The sequence below is a fragment of the Lates calcarifer genome, linkage group LG17 (genome assembly GCF_001640805.2).
Source record: "Lates calcarifer isolate ASB-BC8 linkage group LG17, TLL_Latcal_v3, whole genome shotgun sequence".
Taxonomy (NCBI): domain Eukaryota; kingdom Metazoa; phylum Chordata; class Actinopteri; family Centropomidae; genus Lates; species Lates calcarifer.
This window is the reverse complement of record NC_066849.1, coordinates 21,235,802-21,258,257: the sequence shown is the minus strand read 5'-3', so window position 1 is coordinate 21,258,257 and position 22,456 is coordinate 21,235,802. Positions and strand designations below refer to the sequence as shown.

General features: G+C 40.5%; 1 protein-coding gene and 1 long non-coding RNA gene across 3 annotated transcripts in view; one reads left to right on the top strand and one right to left on the bottom strand.

Moving 5' to 3' along the window:
- dock7 (dedicator of cytokinesis 7) overlaps positions 1–22,456 on the bottom strand; it is a 43,651-nt gene that overhangs the window by 6,013 nt on the left and 15,182 nt on the right. Inside the window, 30 exon segments of the mRNA XM_051077065.1 lie at positions 393–407; positions 1,485–1,616; positions 1,940–2,083; positions 2,204–2,396; positions 2,523–2,623; positions 2,832–2,990; positions 3,557–3,709; positions 3,809–3,943; positions 4,091–4,187; positions 5,039–5,056; positions 5,730–5,826; positions 6,108–6,243; positions 6,632–6,814; positions 6,977–7,155; positions 7,900–8,069; positions 8,469–8,608; positions 8,732–8,899; positions 9,240–9,353; positions 9,622–9,762; positions 9,883–9,978; positions 11,418–11,507; positions 14,415–14,584; positions 14,964–14,984; positions 15,203–15,367; positions 15,594–15,825; positions 16,646–16,732; positions 17,191–17,292; positions 17,431–17,569; positions 18,825–18,895; positions 19,163–19,280. Of these exon segments, the coding sequence (XP_050933022.1) occupies positions 393–407; positions 1,485–1,616; positions 1,940–2,083; positions 2,204–2,396; positions 2,523–2,623; positions 2,832–2,990; positions 3,557–3,709; positions 3,809–3,943; positions 4,091–4,187; positions 5,039–5,056; positions 5,730–5,826; positions 6,108–6,243; positions 6,632–6,814; positions 6,977–7,155; positions 7,900–8,069; positions 8,469–8,608; positions 8,732–8,899; positions 9,240–9,353; positions 9,622–9,762; positions 9,883–9,978; positions 11,418–11,507; positions 14,415–14,584; positions 14,964–14,984; positions 15,203–15,367; positions 15,594–15,825; positions 16,646–16,732; positions 17,191–17,292; positions 17,431–17,569; positions 18,825–18,895; positions 19,163–19,280 (3,766 nt within the window).
- On the top strand, positions 5,860–7,114 carry LOC108897174 (uncharacterized). 2 transcript variants are annotated; one of them, XR_007814873.1, is made up of 4 exons: positions 5,860–5,965; positions 6,112–6,363; positions 6,645–6,887; positions 6,969–7,114. It is a non-coding gene; the product is annotated as an uncharacterized LOC108897174 (long non-coding RNA). The 2 variants fall into 2 exon arrangements; XR_007814872.1 differs by having other exon boundaries at positions 5,866–6,008.

The following is a 22,456-nucleotide window of genomic DNA, read 5'->3' as shown; positions in this document are numbered from 1 at the left end:
ACGAGGATGGGGAAAAAGTGCGGATTGTGCAGGTGATGCATTCACTGAGACTTTTGTCATTAGTGTCACACACTGTGGCTCCCATGCACACCCTGCCAACACTGTCACGTTAAGATAAAAACAAAAAAACAAGCTCCTCTTGCTCAGTAAAAGGAGAGAGGAGAGGAGGAAAACGGTGAGGGTGTTGCTGCCCGTACAGCAAGAGTCCCCGGTGGGGGCAGACAGTTGACATTGTCTGCAGATGTTAATGGATTGGATGTATGTAACAAAGCAAAGAGAGTAACAGAATGCCCACAGCTAGCAAATAAAAAGATGAGAGTAAATAAAAATGAAAATACAAAAAAAGATAAACAACATGAGCAGGGCCAAGCAGGAACCGTTAAGCCACCTACCTCCCAGCCAGTACTCTGTGTGACAAAGAGAATACAGGACATGTGAACGACAACACACATACACTCCCCCACACACAGTGTGGTTCTAAAACACACACACACAATGTTACAGCAAGGAGACTGGACTCCTTAATGAAACAAATCCAGGTTACGAGCTGGAGAACAGAGCAACTGACCTCAAGATATTAACGGTATGAATCAAGGACACCTATTTATTCGTTTTTTTCCTTATAAGAGTATTACTGAGAGCTGTTGTTCTGTACACCAGACGACTGTAACCTAGCCCACACTGTAACTTGACATCGTCATTATGAGTCACACAACTGGCCTTTATGAAAAAAAAAAAAACACAACAGGAGTCTCTTCCCACACCTCATGCATCCTTAGTTCGTATTTCACAGCCATAATAAATCATGCAAGGTATCGGATAAAATATAAATAAATATATAAATACATTGGAATTAAAATGCCAAATAATAAAACCATGCAAAGTTGTGTCTGTGTGAAAGTTTTTTTGGAAAGCAACTTCGATACATAACCAGGATATTTCCTGTTTTGTGACGTTACCATGTTACTTGTGTCAAGACCGTAATGAATGCACAGCATTCTGAGGCATTGCAGATGAGCAGTTTTTCTCCTTTGTGTTACTTGCCCTTGGTTTTGTCTCATTTTACAAATATAAATCCCTGCTAGAGGGAATATCACCGCTCTACACTGCCTCATAAATGTGACAGAAGAAATGTGTCTGACAAAGGTGAAACTATGCAAAACATTCAAGTGACTGCATCAGTGAAGTTTTGTGGTTTTTATATTGAATGATGATCTTGGAACATGCTATCCAGTTATCCCTTTCAGCATTTACAATACATGGCTCTTACTAGATTTACACAAGAACAGAGGGAGAAAACCCCCATAATCTTATGTAACCCAAATGTGATCTTTTCATAGAGGGAGACCGTCCGAAATCTGGGTCACATGGAAATTTTAAAAAATACTTTTCCCTTTTAGTTCTTGTAAAAATCCGGCAGAACTTCACACCTCAAGCTACCGGAGTCTGGTATAGAACAGGAGATCTACATCATGTGTTTTTACCTGATGAACAATTTTCCCAAAGGCTTCCTGTAGTTTACCATGAATGGTGGCCAGCTTCTTTGCGTCCCTGTTAGCTTCGTGGATTGGGATCAGTACCTTGTACACTTCATTTACAGCCTCGTACATGCCGGCCTGGAGGAGACAGCGAGACAAATGTTAGTGCAGTACAAAAAGTCACCCAAAAATACTGACACCTTGGCCCAAATCTATAGATTTGGGTAAGTTGAAAAAGGAAGTCTTTAGACCAGCTTTGGACCATTTTTATACAAAAGTTTGGATGAGAAGATTTGGGATTAACTTAAACAATGTTTATGAAATTATATCACCATCTGAATGCTTATTGAAATTCTTTTCTTTTGTTACAGAAAGAGGAAGCCACTAGCTCAAGAATCCCCAACATCCTTGTCAGCATCTATCTATCTGATGAACCATTCCATGCCTTCTCTACTTCTTACCATGGAGAAAGAGGCAGCAGCCTGCTCCAGGAGTCCCACAAGACCGATCTCAGTGAAGTATTTGCCTGAGCAAATGCCCTCTTCATCTGGTGACACCACGTCATCAGAGACTGCGGATTCCTCCAGCACATTGGAGGAAATGTTCTGACACATACAAGAAAACAATACAAGCACACACCTTAGCAGACATTTCTTGGTCCAAGAAGTTATGGAAATTACTTCAGATGGCATATGTACATATATTACTACTGGAACGGTCCTTACCTGGAAGGTGACACAGCCCACAGGCAGATACTTGCGGTCCTCCAGCATGCTCAGGTATTCTGCAACCAGAGCAGCGCTGTGCACCAGACACTGAGCCGCCTCTGCGTGATTATTCCTCTCTGAGTGTTTTCCAGCCATGTTCTGGAGCCATGTCAGTCGCAAGTCTGGAGAGGTCTGATAACCCTTTGCAATCCTGGATAGACACACACACGGAAAACACATTAAGACACACAAACAACAAGATAATGATGAGCACAAAGCCGAAATATGTTTGGAAGTTATTAAGATTGGTTTGTTTGAGTGCATATGTGTTCTGTACCTGTACATGAGATCTATCAGCATCTCAGGATCTTCCTGGTGCTCCTTCATCTTCACTGTGTCAGAGAGGATCATGTGCAGGTTAAATACAAGGTCCTGGACCTGGAGAAAAAAGAACAGAGACCTTGAATTACATGGCTGCTTCCCCAGTATTTTATCCTACAGAAAACAAGGTGTAGAGGAGTACAGACATAAAAATCATTAAATTCCTTAAATAAAATCAACCATCAGCAATAAGTTGTCAGCCAATCCACAACTATCTCACATTGTGATAGATGTACAACAAACAGATCCATGGATAAAACAGTACCTGATCTGGGAATGTGGTCTCCCTCAGCTCCAGGTCCTCCTCTGCATATGTAAGAATGGTCTTTAGAGAGCGGCGCAGAAACTCCTCATTAAAATTTTGAGACGTTCCCACCAGCGAGGACAGAGACATGGTCACCTGCATCTTCACTCGTGCAAAGTTCTGAAAGAGCGACAACAAAAAGAAGAGAGGGTTGAACAAAAAATATTCTGTCAAGGCTGCTGGCTTTTGTGAGAAGCAAATGAAGCACTGTGCAGAGCAGATATCCCTTCTCCCTTATAACCTATTTTCAAAAGGTCTGTGTATGAAAAGTCTGACTGTACCAGAACAAAGGAAATGATGCATGCACAAGTAATTGGGCCCAAATTGGGTGGCTGATTACAGTGTTTGGCCTTGAACTAAATTGGCTGATGTAAAGTGAAAGAAAAATAGTACTAACCAGAACAAGACAATAGCTGAGAACTGGCCAGCCAATGGTAAGTTTGTTCTTGATGTTAACTGATTTAATTTTAATAGCTGTGTTTTTTTTCTCGAAAAATCACTTCTCTAAATAAGAAGTGCTTGCAAAGCACATGGTTTAACAAGACTTAACATGTGACAATAAGAGGTCATTTCTTAAGGCATGAGAAGTAGAGACATTGATTCTTGTACCTTAATCACTGATGAACCTTAGTAGCATTTACACAACATTTTAGGCTGTCAACACTTAGTTTTTCAGTGGTACTCACATTGCCAATCTCAAAGTTTTGCCTCATGAGGAGGTAGAGGGAAGCGCTGGCATGGGCCCTGATGGTGCTTATGCTGCTGCTGCAGCTCCTCAGTAGTCGCAAACACAAGTCAGCACACTGCTCTGTCTCCTCCTCGAACAGCAGCTCAGGAAACTACACAAGCAGAGAGAAATACACACAAGAACAAAGTCCTGTGAGAAGCTGTAAGCATTAAATGAAATAAAGCACCAAATGACAGTCCAGTAATCTAACCTTAGACACCAGTGCCCTCTGTGTGGCAAAACAGTGCTGGAGGTAGAGGGCGCTCTGGTTGCAGGCCATGCTGTGGAGCAGCACCTTCAGCACCCCACCCAAGATACTCTCCTTCGACTCTGTCACTGATACCGTCTGGAGGAGGAGGGACACATATGCAGTTGTTACAAGAGCATGTCTGGATTTGTTTAAATTGGAAGTGTTGGATTAGCATTTATGACTGTGCTCATGCTTGTTTGCATTTTTATGGGTAAATGTAGAAAGTCTTGTTCGCTTGCATACCTGTACAATGATCTCCAAAGTATCAAGAATAATTAAGTTAGCCTCCGTTGCAAGGTTACCATCAATAAGTGCTTCATGTTCCAACTCTGCCCTGGTCCTACAATTAACAAAGCAGAGGACATGGTCACAAAATGATTACCAACTCCCAGATTGTGATGACTTCTCCTTAAGTGTTGCACGAGCTTCCAGTCACCAAATTCAAATATTAATTAATGAAAGATGATATTTTCATACAACAACAGTACAAAGATGTTTGTCTTTATCTGTCTAAAATCCAGTGTTACCCTGCAACCTGTAAACTTGCATGGCAAAGACCTCAACATTTTCAAATGATCTATAGAAAAATTCATGCTGATCCAGCTGTACACAGTAGGTCTATATGGGTAAATGTTGTGTATCTACATGTTCTAAAATGTCTGCATATTATGTCTGCGTCTGCACTTTCATATTATTCAAAAGAACAAACAAATAATCTATGACAAACAATAGCTACGTCTACAATTGTTTTGAATCAGAATCAGAACCCCAAAACAAGAAGCACACTGGTTAAAAAGCAAAAACAGTCCCACTGCAACCACTACCAACCCTGAGACAGACATTGTTACCAGGACAGAAGGACTGATGGGATGGAGGGGGGGAGGTTCAAGGGTCAGAACCAGGATCGGGAGGGTCTCTGCTGGTGCATTTATATGCATGTGTGAACTTCGAGAGTTAAAATGGAGAAGAAATTAATTTATAATACAGCTGCATAAACGTGGCAGGAAATCCTTTCCATGACTTGCTCAAAGCCAAGTTCATCAAGAGGAAATGTACTACAAACTAATAAATTAATTTTTTGTCTATTTCAACTATCTAACTTCTCACATGCATAAGAATACACCATTAATGAGGAACTAAAGCAGGGGGGGAATTCAAAGGAGCACACAGCAAATGTGGACCATACAATACCTGACTGATCTGTGACTCCTACATAAACACAAAGCAACATGAGAGAACAAATGGAAATTAACAGAAAACAAAGACTGGAGCTAAATTTACTAAAGAACAGAAAAGAAAAGAACATGTTTTCATTTTTTTTTTTTAAAGCAAGACATTGTTTTTTGTCATCATCTGACAAAAAACCGTGACATAGGACACAAAAAAGCTTGAAGAGGCTATGAAGATATCTGTAGTAGCTGATCATGTACATGGAAATTCTAACATTTGGTAAACAGATTTTAAATAAGTCTAATTCTGTTCCTATGTAAATCCAGCAAAAAATATGGAAAATAATAATGAACAATGAGTGGGTATTGGCACAGTTTGTGATGTCATGATATGTGTTACAAGATGGTCTTAAATGATGATAATCTTCATACTTTAACACAACACATCATGTATTAGTATATGCTTCTCAGTGACTGATTCCAACAGAAAATGTAAAACAAGTACATATGGAGCTGAAGAAACAGTGGGGAATGGATATGTTCATGCACATTTATGAATACACACACACTTTACACAATCTAAAATTATCTGTGTGTTTTGTCAGAGAACAAAAACCACAGGGCACTATTTCAGTGAATAATATGCTTGTATGTCTTTGGGATATCATTTTCTATGTTAGTAAAATGATTTTAAGTGTATAAAAAGAGCGTACTTGTCCATTTTTTCACTGTTTTGTCTCCAGTGGGTCATGTCCTTCCTCCATCGAAGATTCTCCTGACTGCCAAAAGCACTGCCAGATGGACTACGCTCTGAATGATGAGGAAACAATTATTTGCTTTTTAAATGGTGGTGAAAGAGGCTGCGTGTACACAGAAAAACGTGACTGGCTTTGGCTGAATGTAGCTGTATCAACAGTGCTATCAAAATGTGCAGCTGTATGCATGTGTGGTGAGTGAAAAGCAGGATATAGAGATCAACTGTGTGTATTTCTGTACGTGTTTGTGTACGTTGTAAATTCTCTAACTGATTCTGCATTTCTTGCATGCATTTTCTTTGCATTTACTCATCTCCGTGTGTGGTGTGCCCCCACCTAGCTGTCCGCGGCTGCGTCGCACCATCTCCTGTCTGGCCCCGATGCTGCCCAGTATGGCCTCCTCCAGCTTGGCCTTCATGTCTTTGGATTTCTTAAAGGTCAGGCTGTTCATTCGTTCAAACGCCTTCTTCCCCTGCATGGTGAACACAACATGGGCCTTGTATCCATGAGGCAGAGGGTGGGTGAAAGGACAGAGAGCACACAGCGGGGAAAGTTATTTGCAGCGCAGCACAGCACCCAGCAAGCAAAGCAGGTTAGTAGCATTAGAGCAAATGTGCGAGCATGAAAAAGCAAACACCAAACAGATAGCATAGCAGAGAGAGCAAGGAATACTGATAAAGTAATGGATTAACACCGATTATGGCAGAGAAAGTGGTGTGTTAGTGTGCCACATTCAGTAACCAAAGCATATTAACCTCTGAGAGGCTTATGTTAGAAAATAGTGCACAACAAATCACCCACAGAAGTCTTACAAAAACAAAAAGTGATATGTGAGTGAGTGTTTTGACTGTTGATATTACCTTGTACTCGAAGCAGGAGACGCAGAGGTAGAGGAGATCCAGCAGGCGGTTTAGCTGAGACACCGACAGGTCCGTGAACCACTTCTGTAACACCAGTTCGTCAGCGTTCTTCAGCACCCACAGTAGGCAGATGAGCAGGCTGCGACTCGACTCGGCCGAGAAGCTCCCGTGCTGACGACTCGCCTGGAGAAATGGACCAGGAGGTGTCAAGAGGAACATGAGAGAGAAGAGATATGATAAGATACAACAGCGTCAGGTTTGTTTTTGTAAGAATATATAGTATGATGACTTTTCTGATCATTGTAGACAACTGTATAGTGCAATGTGTCTCAAACAGGGATTTACCTGCGAGTTGAGCAAGAAGCTGCTTGGTCGGGACATTGGAGAGGCAGTGGAGGTGCCTGCTATTGCCATGGCGACAGTCTGGCTGATCATGCTGTTACCCTCTCCCTCTGCCTCTTCCCCACTGCTGCCCACCGCTGCCCCCTGCGGACAACCTGGCCGACCCCACTGGTTATGGGACTCTACTGACACAAACAGGAAAGAAAATGAAACTAACAAAATAACTGGAAGTGGATACAAAATATAAAAATAATGGAATAAATGTCTGACAGATCCCACTTATCTAACTGCTGTTTGTGTACCCTCTCTCTACTGTAAGTGAGCATTAGAGGGTACTATATTTCTATTACTGTAAGTGAAGCAAGAACTTTCCTTACAAAGTTGCAAAATTTTATTCAGACCAGGCAGTCTAATTTTAATTTATGAATGAGTCATTTAAATACAAGCTCAAGGCTTTGGGGGGACAGGTTCACTAGGGTCGGGGGTAATGAGAGGAAAAAGAAATATGTTGAGGATGAACTGAGGTTGCACTGTAGATAAGCTGGTACATTATGGTAAGGTACAACACTCTTTGCAGGTCAAATGATAACCTTTTGGGCTCCAGATGATATACTATTCAAGGTCACAATGTAACTTTGCAGCTGCAGTTGTTTGGATAGCTCAGAGTTTTTTGCATTTTGCCGCATTAAATCTCAATACAGTAGAGAAACTCAGTCTGCTAAATTGCTGATCTGCCACAATGCTGCACGTCACACTGTCAACCGTCTCAATTAAGAGAAATCTGATAAGAGTGCTGCTGACTGGATAGAGGGAAGAGAATAATTATATAGGACCACTTACAGACTGGCAGTTGCTGAGTGCAACAACCAAGAGAAACAAACAGTGTTAAATTACTGTATGTTCAAAGTTCTGCTTCTGATCTTCACCTGTAAAGTCATGGAGCTGTGGTAGTGTTTCCATGACGATACCAATCAGAGGCAGGTAAAGCATGGCGACCCGAGCCTTGACCTCAGGATCTGCGTAACGTGGGTCGGAGTCGTGGCTGGACAGGAGGTTATGTACGACGCTCACCACTTTCTTGTGTAGGCCAAACATCCTACAGTGAAAAGTAGAAAAGAAAAATAAAGTAAATAAAGGACAAAAGAGACAGAGTGACATGAAAAGGACACAGAGTGATAGAGAACAAAAACATATTCATATAAAGATATGGCGGCAAAACTATAACTCTCCCTCATGCACTAGTTTACGAGTCACTCTGCATACAGGCTTATCTCTAAAAGACAGATGCAGAGGCTCTAACCTGAAAATATCACTTTCCTTTCTCCACAATACTTGGCAGTTCATTGGGTAGACACATACAGAAACAATAAAACCCATCCATTAAGATGACATGTTTTAATACAAATAAAACCATAACTCTGATCCTAAAACTCACCCTAACTCAAAGTTCAACTTCCTCACAAGTGTCTGAAGTGTGTATCCAAAACATACTCACCCCTCATTGTCTGGGTCCAGTATTACAGACAGTTCAGACAGTACCAGTCCAGCCAGATAGTGTTGCTCTCTGAAGGGGACAGACAGCTCAAACATGTTGGCTATCTTTTGGTCCTGGACATGTGTGGAGAACCCAGAGCTCTGTGGCAAAGAAGAGAGAGAAAGTTACAAAAAACAAGACAAACACCATTAATATTTTATGTTAAAGACTCCTGAAAACAAGGATCAGAAATGAAATCTCCCTGCATTTGTTTTTTGTCTTACCTGTGAAGTTGCTGAAGACACAGAGGGTGAAGGTGAGGCAGGCGGTGTGAGCAGACTACAGGGCAGATTGAGGGTGACGTAGTGTTCGTGGCTGCAAACGATTCTCAAAAAGTCAAGCCTCAAAGACTCCAGGGTTGGGTTCTGCAGAGTGTAAAGCTTGGTGGACACCTGGAGAGAGGAAATAGCACACATTAATGTGCATGTGTAAAGAAAACACTGAGAAATGTATCCAAATATATTAAAATGAGGTATGTGCTGTCAAATGTGCTTTCTGTACATGCTGTCTTTTGAAATGTCACAAATTAGTCTTTGATATATTCTTAGTGCTGTGAAGTGCTTTATTTATAGCCCTTAAATTGGACACAGGACACATCAAGGGATATCCTATTTTTTTAAGGGGAATCATACATTTTAATGCGCATATTCCTGTCTGCGATCACCTACGTCTGCTTTCTTACATTACATTGAGTAGCATAAAAACAGTGTTATAAATGAATAAGAAATTTACCTGTTTCCAGTATGCCCTGATTAGGGTGAAGACAAAGCCTCGGTCCATGACTGACAGTAGGTCATTGAGAAAGAAGGCCAGACTTGTGTTTAGTCTTTCCACAAGCTCCAGGTCCTGATTGGATGAGAAACATGAGTTAAAAAGTTTCCAGAGTTGGCAGTTTGAACATGATTTCTGAGACATTCCCTTTTGACCTAAGACTTATTGCACCACATTATGAAACAAACAACAGCTGAACAAGTGTGTGAAAAAACTAATTTACAACATTCATATATTCCCTGACTTCCCTTGTTTATCTCTACAGTGCCATGATATTCTACAAATTGCGTGCCCATTGGGAACCCTCTGATACCACAAGATACTTAACTGGGTCATTAGTTACCTTCTGGAAGCGAGACACAATGTCTCCAGCAATGGTGCTGACCAGGGCTGTAATGTCATCCATGAAGCGTTCAGGGAAACGGTTCTTCCTGGGTGACTCTAAGCGGTCAGTGAAGTAAAGGTGGTGGATAATGCTCTTCACCTGTGTTCAAGGTAATCATTGGGATAAAACACAGGATATAGTTACTTCACAGAAGAATTACTGTACTGTGATGACTGATAAGAACAAAGCTTCTTTTTCTGTGCCAAGTTTCTTTCCTACCATGAGTTCAAAGAAAAACCAGGCCTGCTGCAGAGCGCCCTCCCTGACGCTGCCACTGCTCACCACCCACTGGAGGGCCAACTCCTCATGGAAGAGCTGAGTAGGAAAGTAGAGGACACAAAGACAAAGAGGTGGGGAGGGTGGGACAGAGAGGGAGGGGGAAACAGAGAGCAATAGAGCCAGACAGAAAGAATGTGAGGCACCGGGAAAAGTATCTTCACTTAAACTATAACTAGGTCTACATGTTGTATATACTGCAACAGGGCTCCAAAATTAATTTACTAATGGGGGATAAGACATGAAATAAAACTTAACTGACTATAGATGTGTGTTGGTAAGTAACAAGTCACTTCAAAAAAATCTCTCTTGTCCCAAACTCAAATTAATCTGGTGTAGGGCTTCAGCTTTGTGACCCAAAACTGTGACAGTGATTAGCAATACTAACATTCTCTATATGAAAGAAAAGTAAGTTCCAGTAAAGCTCCTGCACCCCCAACACTGAAAATTTGATTAAAGACAAAGTGAGGTTAGGTGTTACAATTCAGGTTGCCAAAAAGATCAAAATAAATAATTTTAAAATAATCACAAAAATATGAGTCTTACTTGTGTGCAGCAATTTATTATTTTTCAGAAATGAAGAAAATATGCACTCCTACCACCATGCAAATGTCAAGGTCTTTTTTGCATGGAGAGAAGAATTTATTCTTCTTCATTTCCTCTGAGTATTGTGCATCAACAAGTTGCATTTATTTAGGTGTGCGTTTTTATGCAAAATCAACATCCAACACAGTCTGGCTAACACAGTGACTCTAATCCAGTCTGGCAAGTCTTCCTTAATCTTAATCATAATAAATATGAGAAAAAGGCAAGACCTTGTTATGTATGTGCTGTTTACAGAAAAGACACATTTAATTAAATCTTTTGCATATTTATGTGTAGTCACTAGATACATCACTTCTACCTCTTCAAAATTGTCATTATCAGCTGAGTATTGAACAGTATAAAAAGCTGAACAAACATCATCCCATGAGGAAAATGATAAAAATCTGCTGAACACTGTAGGGCAAAAAAATTAAAATGGATTGAATTGAATTAAGTATTTTTCTAAAATAAAATTATTTCAATATTAAGAAACTCCATAACTAAGTGTATTATTGCTGTTAGCTGCCTCTTTGAATTACTGCCAGGGCACCTGAAGGCAAACAATTCCAGCTTTACTAAATGAAAATCCAAACACGGAGTGACTGATATAATGGTGCACAATGAACGAAGACTTCCCAGACTATGTGGATACAACTTTCTGTAACACACAGTCAGCGTTAGCCAGACTACAACCAACATTCATGTCAAATCAAAAACTCCTTGACACATTCAGAACAAGAGGCAGATCAGTGACATTCAGCATTCAGCAAGACGGCACAACCACCAAATACGACATCCACCAATCCAGAGGCACACATCCACAGACAAGACAGGTGAGGAGGCGAATAAAGAGGTGGGCGGGGTTGGCTCCTCCCCCAGTGCAAGGGCTCTACCTTTTTTGTGGGCAACCGTCCTGTTAAAGTTTGCAAGAAACTGGCGCTCTCAGTGTGCGAAGACATGCGATTGCCACAGCGCTCCATGGCCTATGGGTGGGATGAATGGAACGGTGACAACAAGGTTAGTGGAGGAGCAACGAGAGCGTGGGGTTGCACCTTCTTCCTCAGCACACAGAGAAATGTGTCTGCTGGGTCATACACACACACACACACACACACACACACACACACACATACACACACATACACACACATACATACACACACACACACCTGGTATTCCTTGCACATACTTGTCACACATGAAAACACAAAACAGTTAGACACAGGACAAGGCCACAACACTTAAAGGTGTTGTACCCATAATCTAAAACAGCAAGATACATTGATTTCCTGAAGGAGGGATGCAAAATGGCTGCAAAAAAAGCCATGAGATCAAGTGCAGACATAACACTGATTTCTTTTCCTTAATGTTACAGCCATTGCATAATGACGTACCATTCTGCATCCCTCAAGGTGAATACATTACATCAGAGATGTAAAATGGCATAAAGAAAAACCACCCTACAGTATTAAAGGTATTATTATTGGAGAGTAAACTAACATAAGGTTCCATTGTAGGTTAAATGCAAATAATGTATGTGCTCTGTCAATGTCAGCACATTTCATTTTATGTGGTAATCTAGCTGTGATTTTATGATTACAAAACACAGAATTCATTTTATCTTGATAAATTAGTAACTAACAAAGGTTTATGTCATGACAACTTAAAGTGACAGAGGACATAACATCACATGAAGATGGAGAGTGAAACTGACAAAGACCTCACACATGTAGACACACATTCACACTCACAGATATACCATGCTCCAGTGACAAGTGAGTGCTATGCAGGGTTAGTAGAAAGTCATGCAGGGATACTAGCTGAGAGTGAGGGGACTATGGGATCAAAGCAGTGAGGGTGAATAACCGTGTTAAAGCAAAGATGAGAAAAGGAAATAATAGATGAAATAAAAATGAATGCTAAAAAAATCTACTCTTTTGATGAAGATGATCTCTAACACTACCCTTTTTCTCTACCACTTAAACACCCTCTGTGAAATACTCACAGAAAACTATCTTAGTTTTAGGTTTTAGTAGTAACTGACCAGTGTAAACCCCAAAAAGCAGGTACGCTTGACATAAAAAGAAAAGGAGGCCAACTAGAAATTGCAACCATGGGCAACTCTGGTATCAATTCAAATCTGGCATTGCAATATCTGTATTTAGGATATGTGTCTTTTCCTGCACGTACTGAGAAAAAGAGAGGTGTTAGGTGTGATTAGTAAAGAGGGATGACACCTGAGACTCTAGCATGACAGGTAGAGGGGTCATGGAGGCGGCTGTGACTCCCATGTATGGGATCATGGGAGGGTTGTGGTTATAAGTTTACCAGAATACTGCAATATTCTGAAGTTTTGATCTATTTTGTCCTTATACTACGCTATCCATTCTGTAGATTTACTGAATGACGGTCATCTTAGTCATGTCAATGAACTACTGGAAGCATCTACACAACTGGTTAAGTAACAGATATAGAAATAAAAAAAACAGGAGAACAAAAAATAAAAATCTTAAGAGGGATAAAGTTTGCTACCATGGCCAAAAAAATCACCTTCCTATCAATAATTCTGACAAAGTACACAAATAAACCAAAACTTCAAATATCCCAGTATCCCTTCAAGGTGAATAGGGTGAGTTCTTTTTATAGTGAGGCAGAGTGGAGGACGGGGCATTCATAAAACCACCTGCATGGTTTCTGGAGCGGACCCAGGGCTGGATCCCCAGGGGGCACTCTTACAGCCCATGGTGTGCACCCACGAGTTGGAGCGGTCTAAGCCCTAGGGGTGCCAAGGTCAAAGGACACAAGGCAGGCAGGAAGCAAGGGAATAAGCGAGCAGCACGGGGGAAGGAGGAGGGAAGGAATAATGACAGGTTACAGAGGTTCAGAAGTCAGGACTGCTGGAAGATGCCATGGGCCAAAAAAGGTTAGCCGTCAGTAAATTAAAAGTCCAAATCATCACCACAGAGGAGCAAAGCACATTTCTCTCTCTCCCTTTCTCTCTCTGTGTAAGAAATAACTTCCCCTCCCTCAGAGACAAGAGAAGAAAGGTTTAGTTACGCATTAGCAGCAAAGGGAACATTCATCGGACAGGGAGGCTGCATCCATAGTATCATGGTTAAAAGTACAGCAAGACCATTAGAAAGGCACATTACATCATTCACTCACTGCTAAGGTACACTTTGGGTTAAATTAAAACAAAATGTTTGAGGTGACAAATTACAAATTATGCACGAAAAAATACATGACAATATAACAATAAAATAAAAAAAAGGAACAAAGAGAACAAGTCGAAACTGAAAAGGGTACACTATTGTTAATGTCTTTAAAAAGATATACAACTTGCTGTTGTGTCTTCCTACAGCTTTACTGATGAGACTGTAAAATAAAAGTCTTGTATGCCTTTCACAACCTGCACAGACTGAGCATTGTGTGTGCATGTGTGTGTGTCAGGTTGCTGTTACAGCAGTTAGAGAGTTAAGATGTTCGGGCTTATGTTTATGCATTGGCTATACAGTTTACATGTTGATAAAATAGTCCCCTGAGTCACTGAGCACATGGAAGGCTCTATAGATTCAGTGCAATCACCTTACAAGAACCTTTCTAAAATACATCACAAATCAATAAGAGCTGGTAGATTACAGCAGTGTTAAAATATTTAACTGTGATATCTGACATCCACGTGCAGTGTGGACAAGACAAGTGTTGGGCACTTGTTCCTTTTGCACTATTTGCACTATTTGTAGATAGATACACTAATATCTATCACTGCTGGTTGGCATTTAGACCATGAGTGACATTTTGAGTTTGAGTGGCTCTTCTATGCTTTAACTCTAGAAGCACTGAGGTAAAAGAAGTCAAGTATAACCAAACACGTTGTTTGACAACCTTACCTTGCTGCCAATGATGGAGCGGACCTCGTCGTCAGGAGAGGTAGGTGTACCGGAAATGTCAGGGTTACTGTTGCTAAGGCTACGGGAGCGGTTGAGGTTGAGGCTGGCTGGTCGAACAGCTGAGCGAGCCATGGTGGCATAATGAACCGAACCTCCCAACCCTCCCGGGCCTAGGACAACACACAACGGAAGGAAAATAGGACACATGGGATGAGCTGGAAATAACTTCTAACACAAAGCCATTATAGATCTGTTGACAGGGTGGTTGCATTTTAACTCTGCTCCCAATGACTGTACTAAATTCTGTTCCAACCCCACGTCTAAGCACCCAACGCACCTTGCATTTGGTGAAGATTTTCAATGATATATTTATTAATAAATGTTTACAATTACATGGAACAACCAATGTGTCATGGCAGTGGATATGAAGGGTCTGCAGGAAATTGCATCCTCTACCACACTTCAAATGCCTGAAGATCTTAACATAATTTTAATTCAGAAGGAAGAACAATTGCACATTAGAAATAAACAGCAGTGGACCATATCTACCTGTTAAGGATGAGTTGGGGTCTGTGTTGGGCGGGCAGAAGACAAAATGGATGTGGGAGAAAACAAGCAAAAGATAAAAAGAAATAGAAGAAGAAAAATTATGGCAGGTAGGTTTGATCACAGACACCCAGTGAGGGTGAGTTGGGAGGGTTGGATGAGGTTAACTTAAAAAAGAGAAAACAGAAGAACAGACACAGAATAAAAAAAAATATGAGGAGGTTATAACTGTATTTAAATACCTGGCGATGGTGAGTTGGGGTCAGTGCTGGGCAAGCGGAAGACATAGTGGATGTAGGAGGATAGCAGACTGTTGCGGCCATGCATGTCCTGGCTGGTGTCCAGGTACTTATGAAGCCGGTTCACAATGGATGCCATGACCTCAAAGGATGCCTGGCCCAGATTCACTAAACACACGGAGGTACAGAGAGGAGCAAATTAAGACATACAAAAAGATATAGACAAAAAACAGTGCAAGTGCACATAAAGTTACAGTATGTGTGCACAAAAAAAGTGCCACTTAAAAAAATTTTAATATTAATTTATATTCATCTTCTAAACAAAAGAAAATTCAAATTTAAGTGTCACTTTACTTGACATGTCTTTTCACTTAAATGTAATACAGTAACATACCTATCTGTCCAGCGATGACTGGTGGCCGCACTACAAGCAACACCAATTTGTCAAGAAGAAGGTGAAGGAATCGAACCACTGGCTCCAGTTGGGAAGAGTTGAGAGCCGCAATGCTGGACTTGAGCTCGGCCTCCAGGTTGTTCTCCATGATGCGCATGTCTCCTATCCTCACTGGGAACATGTGCTCATCCAAGGCATGTACCAAGGCAAAGAACTTATCAAGGTACTGGTCCTAGGGAGGAGAAAGTGAAGGATGCGGGCACAAAGGAGACGAGAAAGAGGAAGATTTGTTGGCAAAACAAATGCAGGACAATGCAGGAAAGGGGATATTAGGAAGGGAGGGAACAGAAGAGAAGAAGGGAGGGAGACAGAGATTGATGGAGAGAAAAGAGAACACGAAAAGAAGTGACCAAGCTCACAGAGAAAAAAAAAAAACCTAACAATGTTCAAGTTAGAGGAATGTGAGGGGAAAAAAGTGGGGGGGTGTTGAAGAAACAAAAGTAAGCTTGGATCTACTTGTCTGTAACTCTGAGCCGGCAAGTTGGCTCACCGCGTGGAAACCGCAAAACGAACATTACTACAAGAACACAGTAGAATCGAGCAAGTCTAATCTGCGCCAGGAGCAGTGATTTATGAGCACATTAGTCCCAGTTAAGCTCCTGGGGACCACAGTCAAGCCCTCCACACTACAGCCGACACTGAGATGGAGTAGACCTCAGTAAATAACTGGCGAGGTGAGCCTCACCCACTAATGAACTGGTGTTGGGAAGGAATTCCTGTCTAAATGTGAAATCACTGTGTGGTTGTTCCTCTCAATTTTAATTGGAATTTAAAATGATTACGTATGTGTGATGCTTGTAAAATTCTTTGGCAACTAATCTTAAAATAAAGCTGTTCTTCTTTATTCCCGAAAAGCAGGTTATTTTCTTTCCAGCAGCATTTCCCTTCAGCTCAAATATATACAGATGGTATCAACAGGAAAGACGGGGTAGAGGAAGGAGGATGAGAGGTGATGAGGTGGTCAGTAGAGCTACTGAATATAATACTGTTACCTGTGTGTGGATGGTTGAAACAGAAACCACTTCCACGTTGAACACTCCTCGATGGTTATCCACCCACTTCATCCCTGGAAGCGGAACCTGAAGGACAACAATACTTGGTTAAATCTATGCAACACTAAGAAAATTAACATTTGCAAACAGTGAGATTTGGGAGCATTGTTGGACCTGGATTATGCTTATAATAATAAGATCTTTAGACTGCTCCAAAGCCTTCTCATCCAAAAATAAAACAAAGACGTCAGTGAGTATGGATGAGGTTGCTCTCCCCCTGAAATATTACAGAAGGCATTCCAAGAATATCTGATATCATGCTTCAGCATAATATATTCCTCATACTCTCCTCACACACTCATAGGACTCTATGATGCCCGTCTGAAGCACACCAGTACCTCACCATGCATAGAACATGAATGAAGAACTTATAAAGCATGAAAAATATCATAACTGCCTCTTGAGATTTTATCTACACTAAATTCATGTTTTAATTTATTCATTCATACATTAAAACTGGTATTCTTAAAACATCAGTGCCTTACATCTGGGGAGAGAACAGAGTAGGACTGCGGTGGCTTTTCCAGAGACACGGGAAGACAGAAGTGCCCCGTCCTTAGACGCCCGTTCTGCAACATGGGGATCCACTAAAGAGGCAAGAAAATAAAACAGATTGAAAGAAAATACAGAAGATAAAAAACACAAAATCAGTCTAAGCCTGCACGAGCACCACAATGGTGAGAGTCCACATGGTTATTGTAGCTGTAGTGGTGATTGTTACCTACCGTGTATCCCACAGGGGTCTCCAGAGGTGTGTTCTGCTTCTGCTGGCAGCTGACATGGTAAAAGGTGAAGAGAATGTGGTGGTGGTCCGACAGGGAGGCAGGCAACTTGATCTTGACCTCATCATGAAAGTCAGGTGATCTGATGACAGCAATTAGTAACAATGATGCAGGACCATACAAAACAGTGTTACAAGCTACTTTATATTCAATGAATACTGGTAGACTGGTAGATTAGGAAAGACAACCACCCAAAATAGAAGCATTCAACTTAGGCCTGATAGCTATAATTATATTAGACAGGTTTACATGCTAGCTACAGACATATACATAAGTAATATCCATATATTCTATGTCCAGCTGAGTCCATTTATACCTTGGGAATCTTCGTCTCAAGGCAGAACAGTGGAAGTCAAGTGAAATAAATTATATAACACTTTACAATTTACTTCAGCTGAATTCTTTATACTCCCACAGGAGGAAACTTTGTCTATAAGCCAGTGCCCAGAAACAAACAATCCACAACTACAGCGGGGCCATCAACAAACCCACTAGGATTGCCTAAAGAGTGGAAATGACCATAACTGCTTAAAAGGGTCAGAGAAAGACCCTCATTTCTCATGGGAACAAACATTTTGGTTTTGGACCAGAAAAAAAAAATCCTCGAGAAGGAACAGCCTTCGCAGCAACTTTATCGCAGTAGAAAAGATTATGGGTAATTGGCAGGGCATATTACATAAGGTGGAAGCTTTCCACAACATATCTTATAAAAGAGAGCATTGTCATTCATTTTTCTCTAATTTGCCTTTAAAGGGCTGACAAGAGAAATATTGTCCCATTTCTGAGTGAAATGCAGACTGTAATTGATCATTAAGTATAAGCACTTATACAGATCCTGATGCATGATTGTCCTAGTCACAGTGGTACATTATTCACAGGTTGATTAATTTTGGCCTTGAATGTTTGACCCCTGGGTGACAAATGACAAACCACTGGCTGTCGTAAAAAAATACCTAATAGTGGTGATAAAATATTAGAGACCTCTCAACTCTTATGTACAGATGGAAGAAGCTTGTGCCAAGGACACCAGATGACAATATCCAGAGGGGTGACTCAACTCTTTCTTTAATGAATACCATCAAAGGTGGGGGTAATGGAGGTTTAAGAGTAAATGTCATGATGATGTTGAATTTAAAGGGAACATTTGAGAGTTAAATTACTGATTGTCACAGACACTGTACAGATTTTCAGAACTTACAGTTAATACAGCACTGTCTGTGATAATTATATAATGATAGATATTAATGATAGAAAAGCAAATGAATGTATGATTTTTGATCACAGGTGTGGTACAGCACGCTGTAGAGACTATTAAAACCAAGACACAAATCATTTACCGGTTATGGTACACCACAGCAGTGTAGGCCTCTTTAGAGAAATCTGCACAGCTGGACTTCCCAAATATCACCTAGGGGATAATAAAAACCAATACTGACATTCAGCGACATTGAAGCCACGTTAGAATAAATTATGACCATCTCTCAACATGTATATTTGTTAGCATGCATACAGCTGTAGGATAATACAGCAGCTTTAGTCACTACTTAATCACTTAATCAACATAAAACATCAAGAAGAAAAAGTCCTCAGTGGCCAACACAGTAACACATTCAGCTAAGACAGAGAATTTGTGTTACGGCTGACAACAATCTTATTGCATCTCATCATGACGTACCGGCATTGCATTGTTTGGATCCTCTCCATTCATAAATTGCACTTTCACTGTGATGTTGCGAGCAGAGCCTTGGCGGTTGGCAAAGTTAAGACTCTGAGGGTTCACGTACAGCAGATTCCTAAAACACATATTGCAGACACAAACACAAAGAAAACAAGGCACACCATAAATTATGTCACATCAGTACCAACACAAAAGAAACACTGACTAAAGATGGTATTAAACACACTGATTTTTTTAAATAACCCATCTTTTAATCAGATTTCTTAATAACCCATGTGAAAACCTAACTTAACTAACTAAACAATTATTACCACTATTTTGCCTTTCTCCAATGAAATATGCCTGTGTATAACTTACAATAATGTACATCATTAACTTTACATACACAAAATTAATTTATGTTATATAGTTACTCTATGTGATGGTAAAAAGGTAATAGCAATTTTGAATATAAACAGATGAGTTTAGTCTCTATAGTACATCTAAAAATGTTGCATAGTAACTTATCAGATGTATAAAAAAGCACAAGAAGAGACTTAATAACAGCAGTTGTTTCCTTCTTTTGTGTGTAACTTCAACCATGACCCGATCACTGAACCAAATATCCTTAAAAGTGTTTGACCTAGTTACCTCGCATAGTTACATCAGATTCCACAAACTGATAAATTTAAGGGGCAAGGCCCTCACAGTAGGTAAACCATGTTCTGATTGGTAAATGCGGGAGGCTTGGCCTGTCAATAACCACGGAGGGTGCAATCTAAAAATCCTAAACTGCATTTTTGTGGTCCTTGGCTGATTCTGCAGCCCAACTTGAGGCTTAAAAAATATTAATTTGATCTATTTTATATACAGCTTCTTGTGGTTTCCAGCAGATGTAACAGTACTGAACTGTCAAAAACAATGGTTGCTACACTGTTGGGAAGGATGAGGCTGCCCCAGAATAGGAAGTGTAAAGTAACCCAGGATCAGCTGACAAACCACAATGACGTAGTCGAGTCTGTGGGGGATGGCCCCACAGAGACCACAGCTGGAACCACAACTAACAAGGAGGCGTGGGAATCTCTCGTTTGATTATTAGAATTTCTTGTTGTGTTACCCTTCATCTAGCTTATCCTAACAATTTTAATGGCTGCTTTAAAGTGGGTTGTTGAACTTGATCTGAAATAGACCCCAAGATGACTTTACTGTAGCAAAGCTGAAATGCCCATATTAGCACAGATGGAAGTATCACTGATTGGTCAGTTCATCTCATCTGATTCAACTTTGGTTAATCAGTACATATGAAGAGTCTGAATGCAAACACTGCATTACAAACTCAACAGCTCTACTAATATACTAGTAGGAAATTACAGCAAAGCAGATAAATTTAACAAGTATTTTAACTTTGCTTACATTTCACAATTTCTACAAAAACATCACACATGTTTCAACTTGCGCATAAATATGGGCAGAACATGCCAGCTCAACAGAGAAAGGCTCCAGCAAGCCAGGTTAGGTTCAAACCCTTAACCCTTCTCGCTGTTAAGCCACAGCTCTACCCACTGTGCTGGAATGAAGGATACTGAATATCATTAGTAAGTTTATGCTGATCATGCATTCCTGACACATTTACTCACCCCATGGCCAAATTTTTCTTTTCTATAGGACCTTTTCTTTCTGCTCTGTTCATATGAAAAAACACAGCAGTCCTTCATTACTGAGACCTGAGGTAATCTATCCTTATTACCGCAATTGACTAGAAAGGGCTCATTAAGATGACTGTGTGGTATTTTAAGGTGCACTGTAACAGCCAGAGTGCAAAAATGTTTCCATTTTAAACCAGACAGCTAGAGGCAATATGGCATCCATCACAGTATTTACTGCTGTTTGTGACAGTGTAAATGTAATAATGTAATAATCTTCTCCTTTAATACAAAGTGACTGATCAGCTTATCAATAAAAGCAGACTAACAATAATTAATAGTCTCCACAAAACTTCACAAAAGTTGCAAACAGGACATTTTAATGTATACACGCCTGTATGAAAAAATTCAGTCTGGAAGGTCTTCTTCACATCGCAGCACAGGACACCTTTAAGCTTCATGTCTTACACAGAGGTTGGGAACCATGCAGAAACGGATGCCAAAAGTATAAATATTTATATTCCAATTAAATACTACACCAAGTCATTTCACTGATTAGTTCCTCCCCCTCTCTGGCTGAAGGTGAGCATATTTCACCAACACTGCAAGTCTGGTTGAAACAACTTACTAAGAGTTTCCCATAAAGATTGTTTTTTACGACAGGAATGATCCTTTAAAAGCTGCAAGCTAATCACTGAGCACTTCTTTAGGAACACCTGTACACCTACTTATTCATGCACAAAATCATGCCTATACAAGTCAGGAGATTAAGTTAATGTTCACATCAAACATCAGACTGAAAAAATATGATCTCTGTGACTTTGTTTATGCCAGACAGACTGGTTTGAGTATTTCTGAAACTGCTGATCTCCTGGGATTTTCAGGCACAACTGTCTCTAGAATTTACTCATAATGGTTTTAAAAAAAAAAAAAAAAAAAAAAACATCCAGTAAGCATCAGTTCTGAATCTAGTAGAGCACCTCTGAGATTTAGTGGAACAGGAGACAAAAATAGTGTGAATGTGCAGATGACAAATTTGCAGAAATGATGCGATGCAATCATGTCAACACAGACCAGAACCTCACTGAATTGTTTCCAAAAACTTGTGAAAACAATTCCACAAAGAATCGAGGCTTTGAGAGCAGAGGGAGGAACTACCCAGCACTAGTATGATGCTCCTAATAAAGTGCTTAGTGAGCATATATTTCCCATTTCATGTCCGGTGGCATTAAAAATATCACAAGGCATGACAAACTTGGAAAAAAAACGATAAGGCTGAGCAATAAAACCAAGATGATGAGTACACACTGTCCAAACTCTCTAACATCATTCATGCCCAGAAGCTCAACCCCGGCACAGATGACAGGCCCACTCCCCTCCCCACACAAAGAGAGAAGTAGGAGCGAGAGAAAGAGAGCTTGGTGCTAGGCTGATTCAGCAGGATGCTAAATCAAACCGGGGAGCATTAATTACACACAGCATTATCAATCAGAGCAAAGTGTGTGCAGGGTTATAAGGTTTGAGATTGATCAGGCTGATGATCCATCAAAAACCTGTGATGGCCATTGTTGGCTTTCTGCTGATCAGCTAAAGCTCTGCACCACAGATGGAGAACAGCGTAGGGTAGGGTGTGGTATGGAGCGGGGATTGGGGTTAAATGGGTGGTACA